General features: G+C 49.2%; 1 protein-coding gene across 6 annotated transcripts in view; it reads right to left on the reverse strand.

Annotated features, from left to right (window-relative positions):
* Window positions 1–13,419: 13,419 nt before the first annotated feature.
* The window catches only part of LOC140913636 (E3 ubiquitin-protein ligase rnf213-alpha), a 175,638-nt gene continuing 167,227 nt past the window's right edge, over window positions 13,420–21,830 (reverse strand). For 5 of the 6 annotated variants that reach the window (XM_073350365.2, XM_073350364.2, XM_073350366.2 and 2 more), the window contains 4 exons: window positions 21,206–21,406; window positions 18,633–18,722; window positions 16,779–16,939; window positions 13,420–15,400 (listed from right to left, as the gene is read on the reverse strand). In XM_073350365.2, coding sequence (XP_073206466.2) covers window positions 15,229–15,400; window positions 16,779–16,939; window positions 18,633–18,722; window positions 21,206–21,406 — 624 coding nt within the window. In that variant the 3' untranslated portion in view covers window positions 13,420–15,228. The remainder of the gene's footprint in view (window positions 15,401–16,778; window positions 16,940–18,632; window positions 18,723–21,205; window positions 21,407–21,830) is intronic. The other variant, XM_078853451.1, reaches the window with a different exon arrangement.

Consider the following 21,830-nt stretch of genomic DNA (forward strand, 5'->3'; position numbering starts at 1 on the left):
TTCCCCGCCCTATAATTCCCTTTCCGTGATAGTATCCACACACCCTGGTCCTGGGTCTCCATTGACTGGTGCCCTTTCCTGTTAACACGCTGAGGGTGCTATGTCTGATGGCAAATGTCTGATGGCTATGTCTGATGTCCAGCCCAGTTTGCAGAATCGCCCCTCTGTGCTTGTCTCTGCTGTATGTGCAGGTTGGTGCTCGTCTGCCAACAGGAGCCTTATCCCAGGCTCAGTGGAGGAACAAACAACGGACTAGAACAGAGCTTGTAGGTCATGAGGGCCAGTCCCCAGCTCTTGCTGGCAACCCTGTCATATAATCCAAACTCCCATCTTAAAACCAGCTCAGTTTCGTGTCCCTGCTGCTCCTATTGCGAGGCTGTTCCAAAACCTCACTCCTCTGATGGTGAGAAACCTTTTAATTTCCAATTTACATTTAGTCATGGCCAGTTTAGCCCCATGTCTTCTTGACTCAATGTGACCTTTAGCTTCCATAGGTCTTCTCCCTCCCTGGTGTTTGCCACCCTAGTGTATATATAGAAAGCAATCAGATCTCCCCCCGCCCCCCGCTTGCAGTTTATTGGGCTAAACAAGACAAGCTCTTCCAGTGCCCCCTTGTAAAAATACTCGAGGGAATTCTGTGCCAAAAGAATACAAATTCTCACACACTATTTTAAAATTCTGCAAAATTCTGCATATTGTATTTGTCTATCAATAAATAAATCCCCACAGTATGACAGTGGGGAGCACAGGACACTGGCTGCACGGAGGTGGGCGCTCACCCTGCAGTCCCCCGCCCCGCCCCGCCCGGGACATGGACTCAGGGGTGAGGCTGCACCCAATCGTGACACAATGCAAGGACTGGGCCTGCCCCTCCACGCCAGGCACAACAAGATAGCAAGCAAGAGGGACAAAGTCTTACACACATAGAATCATAGAATATCAGGGTTGGAAGGGACCCCAGAAGGTCATCTAGTCCAACCCCCTGCTCGAAGCAGGACCAATTCCCAGTTAAATCATCCCAGCCAGGGCTTTGTCAAGCCTGACCTTAAAAACCTCTAAGGAAGGAGATTCTACCACCTCCCTAGGTAACGCATTCCAGTGTTTCACCACCCTCTTAGTGAAAAAGTTTTTCCTAATATCCAATCTAAACCTCCCCCACTGCAACTTGAGACCATTACTCCTCGTTCTGTCATCTGCTACCATTGAGAACAGTCTAGAGCCATCCTCTTTGGAACCCCCTTTCAGGTAGTTGAAAGCAGCTATCAAATCCCCCCTCATTCTTCTCTTCTGCAGGCTAAACAATCCCAGCTCCCTCAGCCTCTCCTCATAACTCATGTGTTCCAGTCCCCTAATCATTTTTGTTGCCCTTCGCTGGACTCTCTCCAATTTATCCACATCCTTCTTGTAGTGTGGGGCCCAAAACTGGACACAGTACTTCAGATGAGGCCTCACCAATGTCGAATAGAGGGGAACGATCATGTCCCTCGATCTCCTCGCTATGCCCCTACTTATACATCCCAAAATGCCATTGGCCTTCTTAGCAACAAGGGCACACTGCTGACTCATATCCAGCTTCTCGTCCACTGTCACCCCTAGGTCCTTTTCCGCAGAACTGCTGCCTAGCCATTCGGTCCCTAGTCTGTAGCGGTGCTTTGGATTCTTCCGTCCTAAGTGCAGGACCCTGCACTTATCCTTATTGAACCTCATCAGATTTCTTTTGGCCCAATCCTCCAATTTGTCTAGGTCCTTCTGTATCCTATCCCTCCCCTCCAGCATATCTACCACTCCTCCCAGTTTAGTATCATCCGCAAATTTGCTGAGAGTGCAATCCACACCATCCTCCAGATCATTTATGAAGATATTGAACAAAACCGGCCCCAACCGACCCTTGGGGCATTCCACTTGATACCGGCTGCCAACTAGACATGGAGCCATTGATCACTACCCGTTGAGCCCGACAATCTAGCCAGCTTTCTACCCACCTTATAGTGCATTCATCCAGCCCATACTTCCTTAACTTGCTGACAAGAATACTGTGGGAGACCGTGTCAAAAGCTTTGCTAAAGTCAAGAAACAATACATCCACTGCTTTCCCTTCATCCACAGAACCAGTAATCTCATCATAAAAGGCGATTAGATTAGTCAGGCATGACCTTCCCTTGGTGAATCCATGCTGGCTGTTCCTGATCACTTTCCTCTCATGCAAGTGCTTCAGGATTGATTCTTTGAGGACCTGCTCCATGATTTTTCCAGGAACTGAGGTGAGGCTGACTGGCCTGTAGTTCCCAGGATCCTCCTTCTTCCCTTTTTTAAAGATTGGCACTACATTAGCCTTTTTCCAGTCATCCGGGACTTCCCCGGTTCGCCACGAGTTTTCAAAGATAATGGCCAATGGCTCTGCAATCACAGCCACCAATTCCTTCAGCACTCTCGGATGCAACTCGTCCGGCCCCATGGACTTGTGCACGTCCAGCTTTTCTAAATAGTCCCTAACCACCTCTATCTCCACAGAGGGCTGGCCATCTCTTCCCCATTTTGTGATGCCCAGCGCAGAAGTCTGGGAGCTGACCTTGTTAGTGAAAACAGAGGCAAAAAAAGCATTGAGTACATTACCTTTTTCCACATCCTCTGTCACTAGGTTGGCCTCCCTCATTCAGTAAGGGGCCCACACATTCCTTGGCTTTCTTCTTGTTGCCAACATACCTGAAGAAACCCTTCTTTTTACTCTTAACATCTCTGGCTAGCTGCAGCTCCAGGTGTGATTTGGCCCTCCTGATATCATTCCTACATGCCCAGCCACAGACCCTGCTCCAGGTGTGGAGCAAACAGACTCAGGTCAGCAGGATCCAAGTGTGTGTGTGTGTGGCGGGGGGGTGAGGGGGGCAGCACTTAATGTGGGATGAGAGGGTTCTGTGTGGGGCAAGCTGGGTGTGGGTGGCTCAGTCAGGGGTCTGGGTGTGGTAGGGAGATCTGGATGTGCAGGGGCTTGTTGAGGGGTTCCAGGTGAAGGTGGTTGTAGCTCAGCAGGGGTTGTCTGGGTGTGGGGGAGGGTGGGGCTTAGCGGGGGTCTGGGTTCAGCTGGTTGGGGCTCACTGGGGTGGGAGTCTGAATATGGGGGAACTAAGTGGGAGGTGGTCTGTGTGCAGGGGGTAGAGGTCTGGATGCAGGAGGGTGGGGCTGGGCAGAGATGTCTGAGTGCAGGCAGACTCCAGGTGCCTGGGGGTTGGACAGACTGGGGAGCAGCTCCCCGTACAGTGACCCCCTCCCGCACAGCTGCGAAGAGACTATGAACTTTTCTATTGTGTTCCCTGTGCCCCTAGGGCAGATTCTTTGGTCCTTTAACCTTTTCCATTTCCCCTTATTCCTCTTACAATTGCGGTTTCATAAATTTGCTTTGAGCTTAATGTAGTGGTCAGTGGGTCAGGGAAATGCCTGGTGTGGAGAAAGCACCCTGGAGTGGGGACACCCTAGCCCCATTCTAAGTGACCATGAGAAGACTGGAGGTTAAGCTTTCCAGGAATCATGGGCCCAGCCTTGTCAGGGTTACGAGGACTCTGCCTCACAGGAGAGTGGAAGGGGAATCCTTGAGGTCAAGCAGGCCTCCAGGTAAAACAAGGTGGAGTGAGGACTCACATCCTTTTGGTATCCTAGTCCACTGGGGTAGTGCAGAAGCCAGGAAAGTTCTTCACAATAGCAGGACCATTCTCACACTTACATGGTCCTGCTTTGAGCAGGGGGTTGGACTAGATGACACGCCATTACAATCCCCCTCCAGCAATCCCTCCTTTTGCATTTATAGCCCTCTATACCTTTGTACCCATCCCCTTTTCTGAATATCTGAGTGCCTCACACTCTTTACTGTATTTATCCTCAGAAATTCCCTGTCCCTTACAGATGCGGAATTGAGGTACAGAAAGACCAGGTCACCTGTCCAGTGCCACAAAAGGGAGTCCTGTGCAGAGCAAAAAAATTGAGGCCAGGTCACCCTGTTATGAGAGAACTGGACTTGACATAACTGGAGACATTTTGGGATACAGCCACTATTGACTAAAAGCGGGAACATCTCAGTCAGGAATCATTTGTATTTGCATAAGCAGGCAAAACAGCTGCACAGCTGCAACTCTGCTAATAAGAATAGAGAAAGTAACAGATTCATGAGACTGGGAAGGAGTGTGGAGAGCTGATCTTGAAGCTGGGTGCTTCTGATTGTGAGTTCATTGCTGTTGCTATGACTAAAAGTTGCTTTGCTAATAAATAAAATTATGAGTTGTTTTTGCTAATGCTAGGAGAATAGTCAGCCCACTAGGGGTTACTAAAAGTTATGTGGATTATTTGAATAGTCTATTGAAAGATAAGTAAGAGTATGCAACGTGGAGCACTTCGAAGAAGCTTTTCTACAAGCAAGGAGCTGACATCTTACTCCCTAGCAGCTAGGAAGAAGGCTGGTCACCTGAAACCTGCTGTTGCCACTCAAAACCATGTCAGACTTTTGGTAACTATATCTGGGGTGCTCTATCCTATTGCATATGCTTGTGTGCTTAAGACTCAATGATGAAGGAGCTTTGGGTGAAAGCACTCTTTTTTGTACCATTCATTTATCAGCCAGAGGAGCTGTGACCTCCCCCTTGACTGAAATCTCCTAGAAAGATAATTGTAAATTACCATAGGTTTGGGTTCAGATACTCCCAGGTGACAGATTTGGCAAGCCACCCAGGACTGGTTTGTTGCAATAGGGACTAGAGGATGGAGAGACAGGGTCGCAACCTGTAATTCCCATGTTTTCGTCTTCAAGTAAATTTACGGATATATTCCATTATGGGGACTTAGGACTAAGGTTGGTAGCCTGGTCAAGGGAGAAAATATGACAGAAGGAAAGGGAACATCTGGAAAGGTTGGAAATGCTTTTGCGGTGCAGCTTGACAGAATATGGTAATGGTCTCTGGAAGCTTGAAGCTTCTACCAGTCCCATGGCATTCTTTAAAAAATGGGAAATGTGGGTCAGCATGGGAAACTCCAAATTTTAAGGCGAAGAAAAAGACTGCATTACAGGGATTGTGTGTGGTAGCAATACTATTAGATACAGAGATAGATACGTTAAAGGCAAGAGTGGATGAGTTAGACACAGATAAAGCTGGGAGAGAAAAAGAAACAACTTGCCTAAAGGCAGAGTCAGACACCCTCAGGGATACGACCCTCACTCAGGCACCATAGATAGTGGCAACGCAGAAGCAAGTGTGTGACCATGAGAGAGTGGAGCAGGAAGTATGCGAGTTGAAAAAACAGAGAACAGCAAGGCAGTGGTTAGAGTCTTATTGAAGAATACCCAGAGTAAGACCCAGGCAGACCATGGGGAATGTAAGAGTCAGATTTATGCCCTCAGAGTGGAGCTGGGAGGGCAGAGGGGAATAGTGGCTGCGATCAGAAGGTCTCATAGTCTAGGGAGGGGGGATGAGTCAGAAGAAGGCCCTGATTTTCATCCTCCTTATTAATGCTATGAGAAGGATAACTCTAATGAGTTTCTCCTGGGTCCTTTCAGGTAGTCCCCATATGGCTCTTTGCTCCAAACACTGGAAGAGCTGCAGAAGCCCCTGCCCATAGCCCCAATAGTAAACACCACAGTATGGTAGACTGGCCTCCCAGGAGGGTAATTTAAAGGGCCGGGGCGGTAGCGGTGGCTGGAGCCCCAGGGTCCTTTAAATCCCCGACAGAGCCCGGCCGCCACTACCCCAGGGCTCGGGCAGCAGGGCTCAGGTGGGGATGTAAAGGGCTCGGGGCTCCAGCAGCCGCTAGCACAGCAGAGCCCCAGGCCCTTTAAAGCTCTGCCAGAGGCCAAAGCCCCGGGGTAGAGGTGGCAGCCGGGAGCCCCCAGGGCTCCTCAGTGATTTAAAGGGCCCGGGGCTCCGCTGCAGTAGTGGCAGCTGGAGCCCTGGGCCCTTTAAATCACCCCTGAGCCCCGTGGCTCCCAGCCACCTCTGCAGCTGGTAGCTCGGGGGTGATTTAAAGGGCCCTGGGCTCCCAGCCGCCACTACCGCAGCTGGAGCCCTGGCCCTTTAAATCAAGATTTAAAGGGCCCGGTGATTTAAGGCCACGCCTCTTCCGGTTGAGGCCACGCCCCCTGCTCAGGACTCCGGCGTACCGGTAAGTCCTCTAACTTACTTTCACCCCTGCCTAGCACTGACATGCTGGATTCAGAGAAAATTCAATCGGTTGCAAGGCTTGTGCCTCTACAGACCATGGCACTTCCCAGGGGCAATTACATGAAGATTGGTCACTGATGAGGTAAACTCAGGAGCGAAAGCTGAGGGTGCCAGTGAGAAGATCTTCACTTGGTCTCAACTGAAAGCCTTGAACCCATGCTGGGGTCTCACTAGTAATCCACTGAATTTATTGTGTGACTGTGTATGTGCATGTGTGAATGTCTTAATTGTACTTTTATGACCTTCGAGGAGGGGAGTATTATGAGAAAACTGGACTTGACATTTTGGATATACAGCCATGTAGCAAGTTGGGACTCACCAAGCGCACCTCCTGCTGGTTGCTCCTGGGAATTAGCTCAGTCCAGTCCTGGAATGCCCTCTGCAGGTGGTGACTCGCCCATTCTGCTCTCTCTCCACCATCTGGGACCCACGTTGCTCTTGGAGCGCAGCATCCTCTTCAGAGCACAGCCCTCCAGTTCTGCCCCAACTCAGTTCTTCCCACTTCAGGGGGAATCAGCAGTCCTCAGTTCAGTCCCACCGCAATGGTGAACTGCAGCTACTTAGTGTAGCCCATCTCCCAAGTCCTTTATATGGCCACTCCCTCCAGTGGCCAGTGGGGCAAAGGTGAGGGAGACGCAGGCCCACCCACTACTCTGGGCTGTGGTCCAGGGACCCTTGAGCAGCAGCCGCTTGCTTCCTTCTTCCACTCCCCTTTACTGCCTGCCTTCACTGGGACACTTTCCTGTAGCCCTAGCACCCAGTCAGCCCTTGTTTCAAGGCCTGCAGTCAAGCAGGGGTCAGCCAGAGCTCCCGCTGCCCTGCTACGCTGCCCAGCACTGTTCTGTCCAGGGTGCTGTTCCTTCTACCAGGAGCCGGTCCTCCTCTCTTGCTGGTTGCAGGGAGACTGATCTCTCTTGCTCTGCTGGGCAGCCCTTGATATCTGGGCTGCACTAGCAGGCCCTTTCCTGATTGATGCCCTGTCAGGACTGGCTGCAGCTCTGTGCAGCCTCCCTGGCTGCTTCTGCCCCTCCCCCTTTGGAGCGGGCCACTGCACTGTGACAGGTTTCGCCTCTCTGGCTGCCCTGCTGGCTGGAGCTTTCTCCCTTGTGCTGCTGCGGTTGGCTGGGACCCCTTCCATAAGCTGCTGCTGTTGCTACTGTTGTGGGGAAAGGGGGCCCTGCCGGACTGCCCCCCCATCCCCACCCCTCCGGAGGGAGAGCATTATCATCACCACTGCTGCCACTACTTATCTGGGTCCTCACCTGGCTGGCTGGTCCTGGTCAGGGGCTTCAACACCACCCTTGAGGACTGGGACCACTCAGGACTTGAGAGCTGCGAGGCCACCATGGGCGTCCTCAGGGAGATCGTGATCTATCTTTCCCTGGTGGATGTCTGGCACGACCACCACCTGGACAATGATACCACCTTTACCTGTGTCCAGGTGGAGGACCATATTTATCTATCTTGTTTCCATCTGACATGAGCCCACTCCTCCAGCATCTGGCCGGCTCCATTCTTGGGCCACCACCTGGCAGCCATGGCAGCCTCTCTGAGTTCAGAGAGGCTGGGGCCGGCCTATTGGCATTTCAACAACAGCTTGCTGGAGGACAAGGGCTTCATGGCGTCCTTCCAGGAGTTCTGGCTGGCCTGGTGAGGGCAGAGGCGTGCCTTTCCCTTGGTGTGGTGGTGGTGGGATGTGGGGAAGGTGCGTGCCCGGCTCTTCTACCATGACTACACACGGGGCACCAGCCAGTGGAGGGATGCAGTGATAGGGCAGTTGGAGCGGGAGGTCTTGGAGCTGGAGAGGCGTCTGACCACCAGCCCTGAGGATCCATCCCTCTGCGCAGCGTACCAGGAGAAGTGGGAGGAGCTCCAGGCCCTGGAAGACCGCCAGGCCCAGTGTGCCTTCATTTGATCCCGCATCTGTCTCCTGCGGGAGATGGATCGTGGCTCCCACTTCTTCTATGCCCTGGAGAAAAAGAAGGGGACAAAGAAGCACATCACCTGCCTCCTGGCGGAGGACGACACCCCCCTCACGGATCCGGAGGAGATGTGTGGAAGGGCCAGGAATCTTCTCCCTGGATCCAACTGAAGCCAAAGCCTTCAGGGTGCTCTGGACCGAACTCCTGACGGTCAGTGTGGGCGACTGAGACCATATGGAGCTGCCTCTCACTCTGGTTGAGCTCTTGGAAGCCCTCCGCTGCATATCCACTAATAAATCCCCTGGCATGGACGGGCTGACTGTGGAGTTCTACCGCGTGTTCTGGGATGTCCTCAGCCCAGACCATGTCACCCTCTGGGCTGACTACTTGGAAAGTGGGGTCCTCCCTCTCTTGTGCAGGTGAGCCGTGCTCACCTTGTTGCCGAAGAAGGAGGACCTCCGCAACCTTCAGAACTGGTGTCCCGTCTCACTCCTCAGTATGGACTACAAGGTCATAGCGAAGGCCATCTCGCTGCAGCTGGGGTCCATGCTGATCAGACCTACACTGTCCCGGGCTGGACCATCTTTGATAATCTGTACTTGGTCCAGGACCTCTTGGCGCTCATTCACCCTCCTGTCCCTGGACCAGGAGAAGGTGTTTGACAGGATGGACCATGGGTATCTCCCGGGCACTCTGGGGGTGTTCGGCTTTAGGCCCCAGTTCGTGGGCTTTCTCCAGGTGCTGTACACTGACCTGGAGGGTCTGGCCAGGCTCGATTGGATCCTGACCGAGCCAGTCAGCTTCGGGCAGGGAGTACGGCAGAGGTGCCCCCTTTTGGGCCAGCTGTACGCTCTGGTGATTGAGCCCTTCCTCTGTCTCCTCTGCCAGCGGTTGACGAGGTTGGTGCTTTGGGAGCCGGAGATGCGGCTGGTTCTGTCGGCGTACGCCGACGATGTGCTCCTCGTGGTCCAGGATCCGGGCGACCTGGTTCAGGTAAAGGCTTGCCGGGCCATCTACTCAGCGGCCTCCTCCTCCTGGGTCAACTGGGTCAAGAGCTCTGGCCTGGTGGTTGGGGACGGGTGGCAGGTGAGCTCCCTCCCACCAGGGCTTCAAGCCATCCAGTGGCACGTGGGTCCACTGCTCTATCTCAGCGGCTATCTTTCTGCCATGCATCCTTCTCCACCGGCGAGCTGGCACAATTTGGTGGCCAGGGTGGGAGAGCAGCTGCAGAGATGGACGGGACTGCTCTGGAGTCTCTCCCTGGAAGGGAGGGCGCTGGTGCTGAACCAGCTATTCCTGTCCATGGTCTGGCACTGGCTCAACACCCTGAGCCCGGCCCCGGGGATCCTGGCCCAGCTCCGGAGAACAGCTCTGGAGTTTTTCTGGCCAGGACTGCACTGGGTCTCTGCAGGGGTCCTGAGTCTTCCCCTGGAGGAAGGAGGACAGGGCCTGGTCTGCCTTCATAGCCAGGTCCACATCTTCTGCCTCCAGGCCCTGCAGAGACTCCTTTATGGTGCAGGTAGTCAGGCATGGAGCACGTTGGCACACACCTTCCTCTGCCGCCTTTGAGGGCTCCAATACAATCAGCAGCTCCTTTTCTCCACCCGAGAAATCTTCCACGAGATGTCTCCAAGCTGCCGGTCTTCTACCAGGACCTCCTCCAGACCTGGAACCTGGTCTCAGTGACCAGGTCCATTGTGGCCATGGAGGGGGTGGACCTCCTTATGGAGCCCCTGCTACACAACCCCCAACTTTATGTGCAGGTGGCAGAGTCTCCCTCGTTGCGCCAGAGGCTGGTACTGGCAGAAACCACCAGGGTTGGAGACCTCCTGGACTACGACAGGGGGGGACTGGGTGGACCCCTGGGTGCTCGGTCGGCTCATGGGGCTCTCCACCCTTCTGACTCCCCTGTGCATGCTCCAGGAGGTGGGGGCAGCCTTATCGGCCACTTCTCTCATTTTTCTGCAGCGGGCCCTGCGAGAGAGAGCTCCCTGCCCACCCTCACCCCAGGCCCTCCGGACCTTTTTATTGGGCTCCTGTTCCACGAGTTCCCCCGGCACCCACCCTGTCACACTTCAAGCCGGCTGCATACCCTGCAGCCAGTTCGCTTCCAAACCGTGCCTAGGGACCAACTGTACATGCTCGTGCGCCACACGTTGCATTTCCTCATCCTCGTGTCCCGCCCCCCGACACCAAATGGTGGGGCTACCTTCCACCAGCCAATATTCCACCTTCTTCCCACGGCCCGCTGGGGCCATCAGTGGGTGGCTCCTTTGCAGAGACGTGAGCACGGGCATGTACCTGGCATGGTTCACCCCCATACCCGAGGCCTGCCCCTTCTGCAACATGAGGGAGAACCTGGCACAACTCCAACTGCCACCAGGTTGCAGCCCCTATTCCGGCTCCTCCAGAACCTCTTGCTGAGGTTCTGGCTGCACTTTTCCCCACGCCTGTTCATTTTTGCACACCCTATCCATGTCCCCATGAAGTCACGAGACCTCCTCGTCAACCTCCTCCTGGACCTAGCCAAGGTCACCATCTAAAACACCAGGAGGAGGATGCTAGACAAGGGGGTGCTCTGCGACTGTGGGGCCTATTTCCGGTCCTCCCTGATCTCATGTTTCTGGGCAGCGTTCCTCTGGGCAGCATCCGCTGGCTCCCTAGACACCTTTGAGGAGCAGTGGGCGCTGTCCATGATTGTGTCTCCATCTGGATCCCACATTTTGAACCTCTGACCATCACTCCCAAACCTGTTTTTCATTGGTGGTCCCAAGTACTCATTTGGAACCCAGGTCCAAGGTTCGAGCCGCTAGGCTAAGGGAGGGGCCTTTAGATGTGGGTGGGCACAAGCACCTCCCAGGCTTTTCCAATAAGACCACTACAGGTGTCGTCTCTCTGGCTGCTATACTGGCTGGAGCTTCTTCCCTCCCTGGACTGCTGCTGTTGTATGTGTGTTGGGGGAGGGGCACAGCCAGCGTACCCCATCCTATGGAGGGAGAAGCGAAGAGCCCACCACCATTTCTGGGTCCCTCCTGCTTGGCTGGCTGCCACCTGCTTGCTGCTGCTTCTGTCTTGGAGCCTGCTGCCCTCATTGAGGAGGAGGAAGGCTGCTGTGAGGGGCAGCACTGTGGAGGGGGTTTGTTTCTGCTTTTGGACTGAGTGACTATAACACCTGTGGTCCTGGGGGGGGCGTTAGCCTCTGCTGCTGTGGGGGGGCTGGGGGAGAGGCATGGAGCCCCTCCATGTGCCACCTACCCTGACCGCCACCTCCGGTACCATCCTTGGTGGCTGGGGTCCCATCCCCTCGCTGACTAGGAGGCACGGCGTCCGCTGCCTCCTGGTGTCCACCTCGCTCCATGTCGAAACTTACGTGCGGGTGCTGGCGCGGATGGTGGGGCCCAAGGCCATCGTGGCAGCCTCCAAAATGTATGGGAAGGTCATGGTCTTCCTGGCATTGGAGGCTGCCACTCAGGAGGTGGTGGAGAAGGGCCTTACAGTGGGGGTGGAGGAGCTGGGCGTATGGGTGGTACTGACCTCTGTCCCATCCTTCCTCCCCAGTGCTGTCCTCTTGCCTTCCCTCTCCACCCTGGGGGAAACCGTGTCCGTCATCAGCCCTCTCCCATTGGGCTGCAAGGACCCCGCCCTCCGTCACGTTCTGTCCTTCTGCCGGCTGGTGCAACTCCAACTGCCACCGGTGGCCCGTGACAGGGCAGCGCTCAAGGGCGTCCTTCCTGTTGCACTACTAGGGGGCCCATTACTGGGTCCACTACTCGATGGTGGAGGCCCGGTGCTTCCTCTGCCAGGCAATAAAGTAAGTAACGCAGTGCCTACTTGGACACTGCGTTGCCCTAACTATATTGACTGAAGCATTATGCCTCTTGTGGAGGTGGAATTATTAGATTGGTGTAGTGGACGACTTATAATTTTATAGTATAGACACTCAGTGTAAGTTGCCTTACGTCAATCTAACTTTGTAGCGTAGACCAGGCCTCAGATTTTGGTTTAAAAGGGATTAAAATTGATTTTGCTTAAATCCAACTTCAGCTAATTTAGTTTTGGGCCTGTCTGCATCAGCAACTTGCAGTGATGTGATTTTTAAACTGCTTATGTTAAATTGGTTTCAATTCCTGTGTGGACATCTTTATTCCAGGCTAAGGCTGACATTCTGGTTAAGCTGACTAGGAGTTGGGTTAAGCTAAACAGAAATAAGCCACTCTGACACTGAAATGAGAGTATTCACACAGGATTTTCAACTAGTTTAACTAAACAGTATAATTAAGCCAGTGGAAGTTTGAAAGCGGACTTGGCCTGAAATCACCTTTAAAATCAATTTAGTTAAATTACTGCAAAAATTACTGGAAAAAAAAAAAGGAAACTGGCCTTGTTTTGGTTCAGCTTAAATGTTTTCCCAACTGGTTTAAGATGAATTGATATAAAACATATTTATATCAGTGGAAGAGCTCAGCCTTAAACTGATTTAAATTAAACTGATCCAGTTTCTTTGTGTGGGTGTAATGTGCCCTAGCGGCAGTAGATTGAACCTGTGATTATATATAGAGCTAAAAGCATGAGCCTCTCCTACATGAGCTAAAAGACCTCTGTAGCCAAACGCAGCAGCAGGCTCATTTACCTGTCTGGTTCAACTATTGGCAGGAGGGAGACAGATGGTATCCTGTGTAACGGTGGGTTATATAGAGAAGGCTTAAAAAGTGGAACCGAGAAATCTTTGATAATTTTTTTTTCATTTTAAAATGCAGATTCATTGAACCAAGAATGGGACTGGGTTCAAAAATTTTCCTGACTCAAAAAAAAAATTTTTTTTTGAGAAAAATGTTTCAAAATTGTCAAGACATTTTGTTTGGAGATTTTCGAAATGAAAAAATTGTTTTCTGGTGCAAAATAACTTTTTGTTTCAGAATTGAAGCTGATTATACTGAAAACAAAAGGTTAAAAAGAGAAAAAATGAAATATTTCAAAGCTATCACAATGAAATGTTTCAATTGACCCAAAATGGAAAAACAAGGTTTTTTTAGTTTGTGAATATTTTGGGGATTTCGTCGTCTTGTCCTCATTCAAGGTGGGGGGAAATTTTGAAAAATCTTTTGAAAATATTCACAGAATGGGCAAACGCTATTAAAAGAATTCCTAGTCCAATTCATTTCACTAGAATGAAAAGATAATTTTCTCCCAAATGCCCACACCTAAGAGTGCACACACGCATAGACACGGACAGGGTTCGCTTGCACATTCTCACTTTCACAAAGTCTTCAAACCTGGTAATAACTAGACGAATGTGACACTTTCTTGTTCCATTGTTTACTGCGAGGCACAGGGAAATGTCTGCATTGAAAGCCAGGCGGAAAACGATACCTGCAAATATTTTTTCTAACACCTAAATTTCACATAGCTGCAAAACACTGAGCAGAGGCTCACAGATTGTAAGGCCAGAAGGGACCACTGTGATCACAGAGTCTGTGATACGGCGCATGCCATGACACTGCAAAAAGAACTGACGATTTCATCTGCTAAAGCCCAAGTAAAGAGCTAGAATACAATGGAGGGCGATTCGGACCAAGTCTGAGATAATGCACCACAGACTTTAAAAATTAGGGGCCTAATGCTCTGTTATCCATGGGGAATTCTCCTCCTCTGCTTTGCACTTTGTGTCATTCTTGCACCAAGAGAGGGCACCGTGGCTGCAAAGGACCTTTCTGATTTGGCGGTATTTTACACGCGCTTTGCTCAGGCGCAAATGACAGCAGTAGTAGCCAGGCTGAGAACCAGCCTTGCTGACTCCAGTGCAAGGCCTGGCCTACACTTGGAAGTTGGGTTGGCCTGACCATGTCCGTGAGGAGTGTGATCATTTTACCAAAATGCCCTAGACGGGGGTCAGTTACCCCTGTATGATAGCACCTGGCGCTTTTCATCTGTAGATGCCACAGCACTTTATGTAACAGATCAGTATCATTTCCCCCACTTTACTGAACAGAACATAGGTCTCCGGAGGGCTTGGCTACACTTGCAGCTGTAGAGCGCTTTGGGTTAAACCAGCCTTCGTACAGCGCAGCAGGGAAAGCGCCCCAGTCTGTCCACACTGACAGCTGCCAACGCACTGGCGTGGCCACATCTGCAGGCCTTGCAGCGGCATTGGGAGCGGTGCATTATGGGCAGCTATCCCAGCGCTCAAGCGGCTGCAACGTGCTTTTCAAATGGGAAGGGGGTGGAGTGTGTTGTGTGTATGTGGGGGGAGAGCGAGCGGGTTTTTGGGGTGCTGAGAGTGCATCACCATGCTGTCTTGTAAATTCAGACCCCCCTTTCCTCCCCCGCCACTCTCACTCACTCAAAGCAAACAGTAGCTGTTCGTTTTTTTCTCGGAGCTGATAAGCAGCTGGCTGTTTGAAAGGGAGCTTTGGAAGGGCCACTTCCGCATTCCTGCCGGAGTTCACAACAAAGACAAGAGAGGCCACTTCAGTTAATGGGATTATGGGAGGTTTCCAGAGGGCAGTCAGAGCGCTGTAGTGACGCTGCAGCGTCTCACCCAATATGCAGCAAACCGTATCCCTCTCGGGGAGGTGGAGTACCAGCAGCGCCCTAGCCAAAGAGTCAGAGCGCTCTATGTGCCTTGCCAGTGTGGACGGGGAGTGAGTTAGAGGGCTCTGGGCGCTTTGTTGTGGTATAACGTGCAAGTGTAGCCAAGGCCTGAGTCCCATTCCCCAGCCCTAGTTACCAGGCTTCAGTGCTTCCCCTTACAGATAAATGCACTTACAGAGGTATCGCTTATTCCCCTTATCGTTAAAGCACTATGTGTTGACAAGGCCCAAGTGGCACGAGAATCATGCCCATCATTTGTAGTTCTCGGTGGGTGAAATTCACTCGCTTGCAGAGAGCAACACGCAGAGCAACACTCGCAGAGCTGGTCATGCCCGTAACATCTCCACTCAAATTCCCGGGCCTAGGCACCACTTCAATCTGATTGATTCAAGTGATGCATCGGCCTCGTGATTTGAGACTCACTTCTTAAAGAAACTCTGCTTCCTAAATCTCTGCGGATTACAGGCGGGGCGCAGTAATTGGATTTGCTATCCACAGGAAACAATTCACGGACCCATTCACTCTTGGCTGTAGGAGCGGGTGTATGTTTTGTTGATTAGCACGGCAGTTTTCCACACTGAAATGACCTTCTTCAGCTGAAGGTCTGGGCTCACAGCGCTGGTCAGATTCATAATGTAATTTTCTTCTTTTCCCTCTTTTTCTAAATATTCTTGAAAGGTCTCCACTATCCTGTTCATAAAAGAGAACGAGATTGTAAATGTACAGGACACTGGTTCGGAAAGGCTAAGTGCCAAGTCTGACAGGCACACCCAGTTTCTTGAGTTCTCTTTTCACACTGCTGGTCACTTCAGATGGTATAAAGTAGGGTATTTTTCTGCAGCAAGTTTTGACTTTTTGTCAAAAAATGAACCCCCCCAAATCTGAAAATAGTTTGGTTTTCAGCAACTAAAAAGTAAACATTTTCAGCTCAACACTGCTGAAAAGTGAAATGTTGATGGCTCAAATAAATGAAAAATGTCTAAAAATTTCTGGTTTTCTGAACTAAATTTTTTTGAGGAAGGCAGATGCTTTCTGAGAAAATTTACATTTAATCCAAAACTCAATTTTTCATTCAAAAAAGCCCTACGTGTAACGTTTCTAAAGCCTCAATTAGTGAATATTCAAGAGTTGTCAGACAAGAGGTAACGTTTCCTTCCATCAATTTTTAAGCAAAACAGTGTGCTCTTAAACAGCAGTGGGTGAAATTATCCAGTACTGGAGATAATTCTGGGGAAGAAAACAAGGCATTAAAGGGTTATAAGGAATAGAAGATTCCAAAACTCCAGCCCTTACCTAAAGAATGAGATTTAATATCCCTGCTGGAATTTTTATCAACAACAACGGATGTTCTTATTATCCATAGACATGCCTAATCCATTCTTAAGTCTTACAAAATTCTCAGCCTCAGTGACTTCATGTGGCAGTGAGTTCCACAAGCCATGTAAAAAACTATTTCCTATGAATTTCCTACCTTTCAATTCCACTGAACATCCCTTTGTTCTTGTGTTATGGGAGTGGAAGAACAGATGCCTCCTGATCTTCCTTCTCTAGACCAGTCAGTATTTTATAGACCATTATTCAATCTCCTCTATTCCTAGGTAACAACCTCAATCGGTTCAGTCTCTCTTCATAGTAGTTTCTCCGCAAACCTGATCATTCTCATTGCTCTTCTCTAAGCCCCTCTAGTTCTGCAGTATGGAAAGCCTGAGAATCTCTAGCCAAGCAGGTTATCCAATTCTAAAGACTTGGAGATCTAGGGAAAAAGACCTTTTATACGTGATATGATTTGACCTTTCCCTTTTAATACAGCATACGAGTAATATACCAGCAATTTTAAGAGGCTGGGTTTCTTCCCCTACATTTGCCTTGATCTTTTAACCTGCATTTAAAAGAAAAAAACAACCAAACATACCCACAAAGTCTCTTAAATCAATAGGGAATCATATCTAAAGTGGTTTGTGCCTGCTCCAAATTAAAAGTAAAAAAAAAAAAAATTTTTTTCATCTGGATCTAAATGTTCGTGCAGAGGCCCTTCCCATATTCACAGACAAGAGAAACATGTTGTTACCCCCAACTGTTTTCGTAGCTTTCCAATGTCACTGTGATCATTTCGTGCAGCTCAATGATAAAGAACTCAATATTGACAGTGGATAGCGCAGTTGTCAGCTCCTCCCGCTCCTGGGCAGCCAGCTCGTCATGGAAGCCCTTGTCTATCAGGAAGAAGGGATTCTGAAATGAGAAGCACAGTGTCAGTGGGGGCAAGTGCAGAGGTGCTGCAGGAGTGGCTGGATGCCCCATGCACAGAGCAGTTGAGGATGTACCTAATGGAAGAGTCTCCTCATTTGGCTCAGAGTAGGTGTAGCCTGGTGACTCTCTTGCTTCTACCCTATGCATAGGGGGTGCTCCTGGGGTGGGATGGAGCAGGTGGCTCTGCACATGACCTCAGGCCAGTGCTGCAGTCCCTGTAGCCAGCAAAACTTTCATAGCTTTTATTGACTAATGTCTGTCCATCCATCTCACATAATCAATATTGATACCACAATGCATTAAACACACAATATCAATAGAACATTATATTGTAGATAAATTTCTAGCAATTGCCTGAATTGTCTGTCTTTTTATAATCCTGTTCTCTTGTGCTAAGTATCCCATAACACTTTGCAAAACTGAAGTCAGCTTTGGCATTAGAAAATAAGAAACTTGCCAAACACAAAATACATTAATGTTGTGCCCAGTACAAGCTGGACCAGTACCTGGAACACTAGTATCCAAAACAAAGTAAGGGAAGACACAGAACAACAAGTTAAGGAACTGACACAAGCTGATGGGCTGGATTTTTGTGACGTATAAAGCATTTTGTAACTTGTTAACCATCCTATAAATACTATTTGCTGAAATATGTAACTGGGAGCACACCTTCTGTGTAAAGTGAATTGAACAGCAGCACAAGACAGCTTCACGGAAACGGCTATATTACAAAGCCTTTCTTCCAGTACTATGCTATTATTGTCAGTGTTGTTGTAGCCATGTTGGTCCCAGGATATTAAAGAGATGAGTGGGTGAGGTATTCTCACTGGAACAACGTATGTTGCTCAAAGAGAGACACTTTTGAGATGCACTGAGCTCTTCTTCAGGTCAGGGAAAGACCAACAGACATCTCTCTATACTCTTCCTGACTTTTAGCAATAAACCCGACTGATCTCTTGAATATACTTAATAACTAACCAAGATGTGGACAAACAATTGTCTACGCAATTTATCAACAGTATTAAGACCATCAGGTCCCATCCAGCCCAGCCTCCTGCCAAATCCGGGCCAGAGAATCTCCCCCAGAGATTCCTGCCTCTGGCACAATAACTCCTGGATGAGCTAGAGTGCAACTTTGGGAAAGGGACGACGCACCTAGATTTACAGACTCCAAGTGATGGAGCCTGACAGCAGCAGGGGAGGGACTGCACAGCAAGTGAGCAGAGAATGTTGGTCATAACTAGAGCTGGTGGGGAAATGTTGGGATATTTTCCTGCACAAAAGTTTGACTTTTAATCAGAAAACAAAACAATAACTAAAATAATTGTATCTGTGGCTTGCAGCATGACATTTGACAGTGGGATGGCCCTTGGGCCAGGCAGGTGCCATTTGCTGTGATCAAGAAACTCTGTTCAGATCTGGTGGAGTTACAAGCAATTGAAAATCACCACCCATTTCACAGTGCAGCTGGCTTTCAGAAACATGTCCAAAAGAGGAATAGGTTTTCAGCTGGAAAGTTTTCATGTTTTCTTTTTGCAGCAAAGTCAAAATTTTCTGTGGGAAAAACTTCCGTTTGTCAAAAACCCAATTTTCTGATTTAAAAACAATTGCACTGAAAGTTCAGCCTTATCACAGCCCCATCCCAGGCACTCACTGGGGTGGGTTCCTCCATTACCTGGTTCATTTGTACAAGTAGCACTGATCTCTTTGCTGACAGGATCTGCCACAGAGACAGGATGTGCTTCAGCCGGGTTTGTGGGACAACCTGGGATGAAACAACACAGACAGGGATTTACCCAGACCTTGGCACCCAGAAAGCCTTTACACCATTACTTAAATCCTCATCGCGAAAGTGAGTACATTCTATATTTGTTTCACAGTTACCTTGCTACTGCCAAAGTTTTAAAGAATGTCAAACCACTGAGCTGGTGGGAGTCACTGGCTAAGCACCTGGAACCAGAGTTTGCTGAAGAGCAAAACCAGCTTTTGACAGCTTTTTGTCGGCACAGAGAAGATATTTTCTTTGTTTCAGTTTATTCAACTAGTTCAGTTCAATGAATAGTTCATTGAGTAGAATGGCCAAGCTCTGGTTTGAAAAGTTGGGATCCTGCTGGTTATCTTGGAAAACTCATGGCGATTGGGGGAGGTCCTGGAGGACTGGAGAAAGGCTAATGTAGTACCCAGCTTTAAAAATTAGAAGGAGGAGGATCAGGGGAACTACAGGCCAGTCAGCCTCACCTCAGTCTCTGGAAAAATCATGGAGCAGGTCCTCAAGGAATCAATTCTGAAGAGGAGAGGAAAGTGATCTGGAACAGTCAGCATGGATTCACCAAGGGCAAGTCATGCCTGACTAATCTAATTGCCTTCTATGATGAGATAACTGGCTCTGTGGATGAGGGGAAAGAAGTGGATGTGTTGTTCCTTGACTTTAGCAAAGCTTTTGACATAGGCTCCCACAGTATTCTTGCCAGCAAGTTAAAGAAGTATGGGCTGGATGAATGGACTATAAGGTAGATAGAAAGCTGGCTAGATTGTCAGGCTCAACGGGTAGTGATCAATGGCTCCATGTCTAGTTGGCAGCCGGTATCAAGTGGAGTGCCCCAAGGGTTGTCCTTGGGCCGGTTTTGTTCAATATCTTCATAAATGATCTGGAGGATGGTGTGGATTGCATCCTCAGCAAGTTTGCAGATGACACTCAACTGGGAGGAGTGGTAGATACGCTGGAGGGTAGGGATAGGATACAGAGGGACCTCGACAAATTAGAGGATTGGGCCAAAAGAAATCTGATGAGGTTCAACAAGGACAAGTGCAGAGTCCTGCACTTAGGACGGAAGAACCCAATGCACAGCTACAGACTAGGGACCGAATGGCTAGGCAGCAGTTCTGCGGAAAAGGACCTAGGGGTGACAGTGGACGAGAAGCTGGATATGAGTCAGCAGTGTGCCCTTGTTGCCAAGAATGCCAATGGCATTTTGGGATGTATAAGTACGGGCATAGCGAGCAGATTGAGGGACGTGATCGTTCCCCTCTATTCGACATTGGTGAGGCCTCATCTGGAGTACTGTGTCCAGTTTTGGGCCCCACACTTCAAGAAGGATGTGGATAAATTGGAGAGAGTCCAGCGAAGGGCAACAAAAATGATTAGGGGACTGGAACACATGAGTTATGAGGAGAGGCTGAGAGAGCTGGGATTGTTTAGCCTGCAGAAGAGAAGAATGAGGGGGGATTTGATAGCTGCTTTCAACTACCTGAAAGGGGGTTCCAAAGAGGATGGCTCTAGACTGTTCTCAATGGTAGCAGATGGCAGAACGAGGAGTAATGGTCTCAAGTTGCAGTGGGGGAGGTTTAGATTGGATATTAGGAAAAACTTTTTCACTAAGAGGGTGGTGAAACACTGGAATGCGTTACCTAGGGAGGTGGTAGAATCTCCTTCCTTAGAGGTTTTTAAGGTCAGGCTTGACAAAGCCCTGGCTGGGATGATTTAACTGGGAATTGGTCCTGCTTTGAGCAGGGGGTTGGACTAGATGACCTTCTGGGGTCCCTTCCAACCCTGATATTCTATGATTCTATGGTACCTGGCAGGCATTTTCAGAAACTGTGCCCATGTGGATTATTCATTAGTATTATTTATTTGTATAGCAATAGTGTCAAAAGGCACCGGTCACCATGTGCTGGGTTGTAACAAAGAGACAATGCATGTCTGCAAACGAATGCAAGGTAATCTTTTCAGAAGTGTCTAAATGATTTGGGAGCCTCCCATTCTGACCTGGGGCTATGGAGGAGCTGAAGAACCTGGGGAGGTAGGAGTCAGCTGAATTCCTGCAGATTGTTTCAGTTTAATCAAGTCGGCATTTTCTGACAGAAAAATCTACTCTACTCTAGAATTTATACAGTAGGGTTGGTCAGAGAACGGGTTTTCTTCCACAGAACATTTCAATGAAATGTTTTGTGGAAAATTTCAACCTTTCCTTAGAAACCTGAAAATTGATGTTTTTGTTTCCATTTTTGGGGGAAACTCAAAAGTTTTCATTTTTCTTTTTTGATGGAAAGTTGAAATTTTCCACAGAAAGCAAAAATATTCATTTAGTCAAAACCACAATTTTTTGCTCAAACAATAGTTTTGGAAAGAAACTGTACTCTATATTCATATATTCAGAATGTATAGTAGAAAGCATGAAAACAAAGAATATTTATTATAAAGAGCTTCGTTTTCATTGCTGTGAATTCAAACCAAAGTTAATCTCTTACTGGTAAGTCTCTGAACTGCTTTGCATTAGCCTCCATCTTCAGGTCATTTCTGACATACTCAGTCAGGAGCCGCTCTGGGTCCCCTCCAGTCACGGCCAGGAACTCTGCAGCCACTTTCAGGGTGGAGAGTGCTCTGGAAATGTCGTTCACTGAACTGGCCTCTTCCATAATGCGTTTCATTAGACTCATGCTCAGGGGTTCCTATGGATAGCAACAGGAGATGAAAGGCTGTCTGTAGGATTTCCACATCCAATTTCCATTACAATCAATAGCATCCAAATCCCCTAAGCAACTTTGAAAAACTCAGCCTTAAGTGTTTCCACACTGGCCTTATATGGTCTACGGGATTGTATACAATGTGTGAAGAACCTATGAGGAATTTTGTTAGAGATGCCATATATAAGACAAATGAATATTAAATTAATAGATTCTATGGCCAGAAGTGACTGCTGTGATGGTCTACTGAGTCTGACCTCCTGTGTAACACAAGCCACAGAACTTCCCCAAAATAATTTCTGTTTGAAGTACAGGTCTTTTAGAAAAGCATCCAATCTTGATTTAAAAATTGCTAGTGAGAGTGAATCCACCACAGCCCTCAGTAAATTATTCCAATGGCTAATTACTC

Source organism: Lepidochelys kempii, chromosome 6 (genome assembly GCF_965140285.1).
Source record: "Lepidochelys kempii isolate rLepKem1 chromosome 6, rLepKem1.hap1, whole genome shotgun sequence".
Classification (NCBI taxonomy): domain Eukaryota; kingdom Metazoa; phylum Chordata; order Testudines; family Cheloniidae; genus Lepidochelys; species Lepidochelys kempii.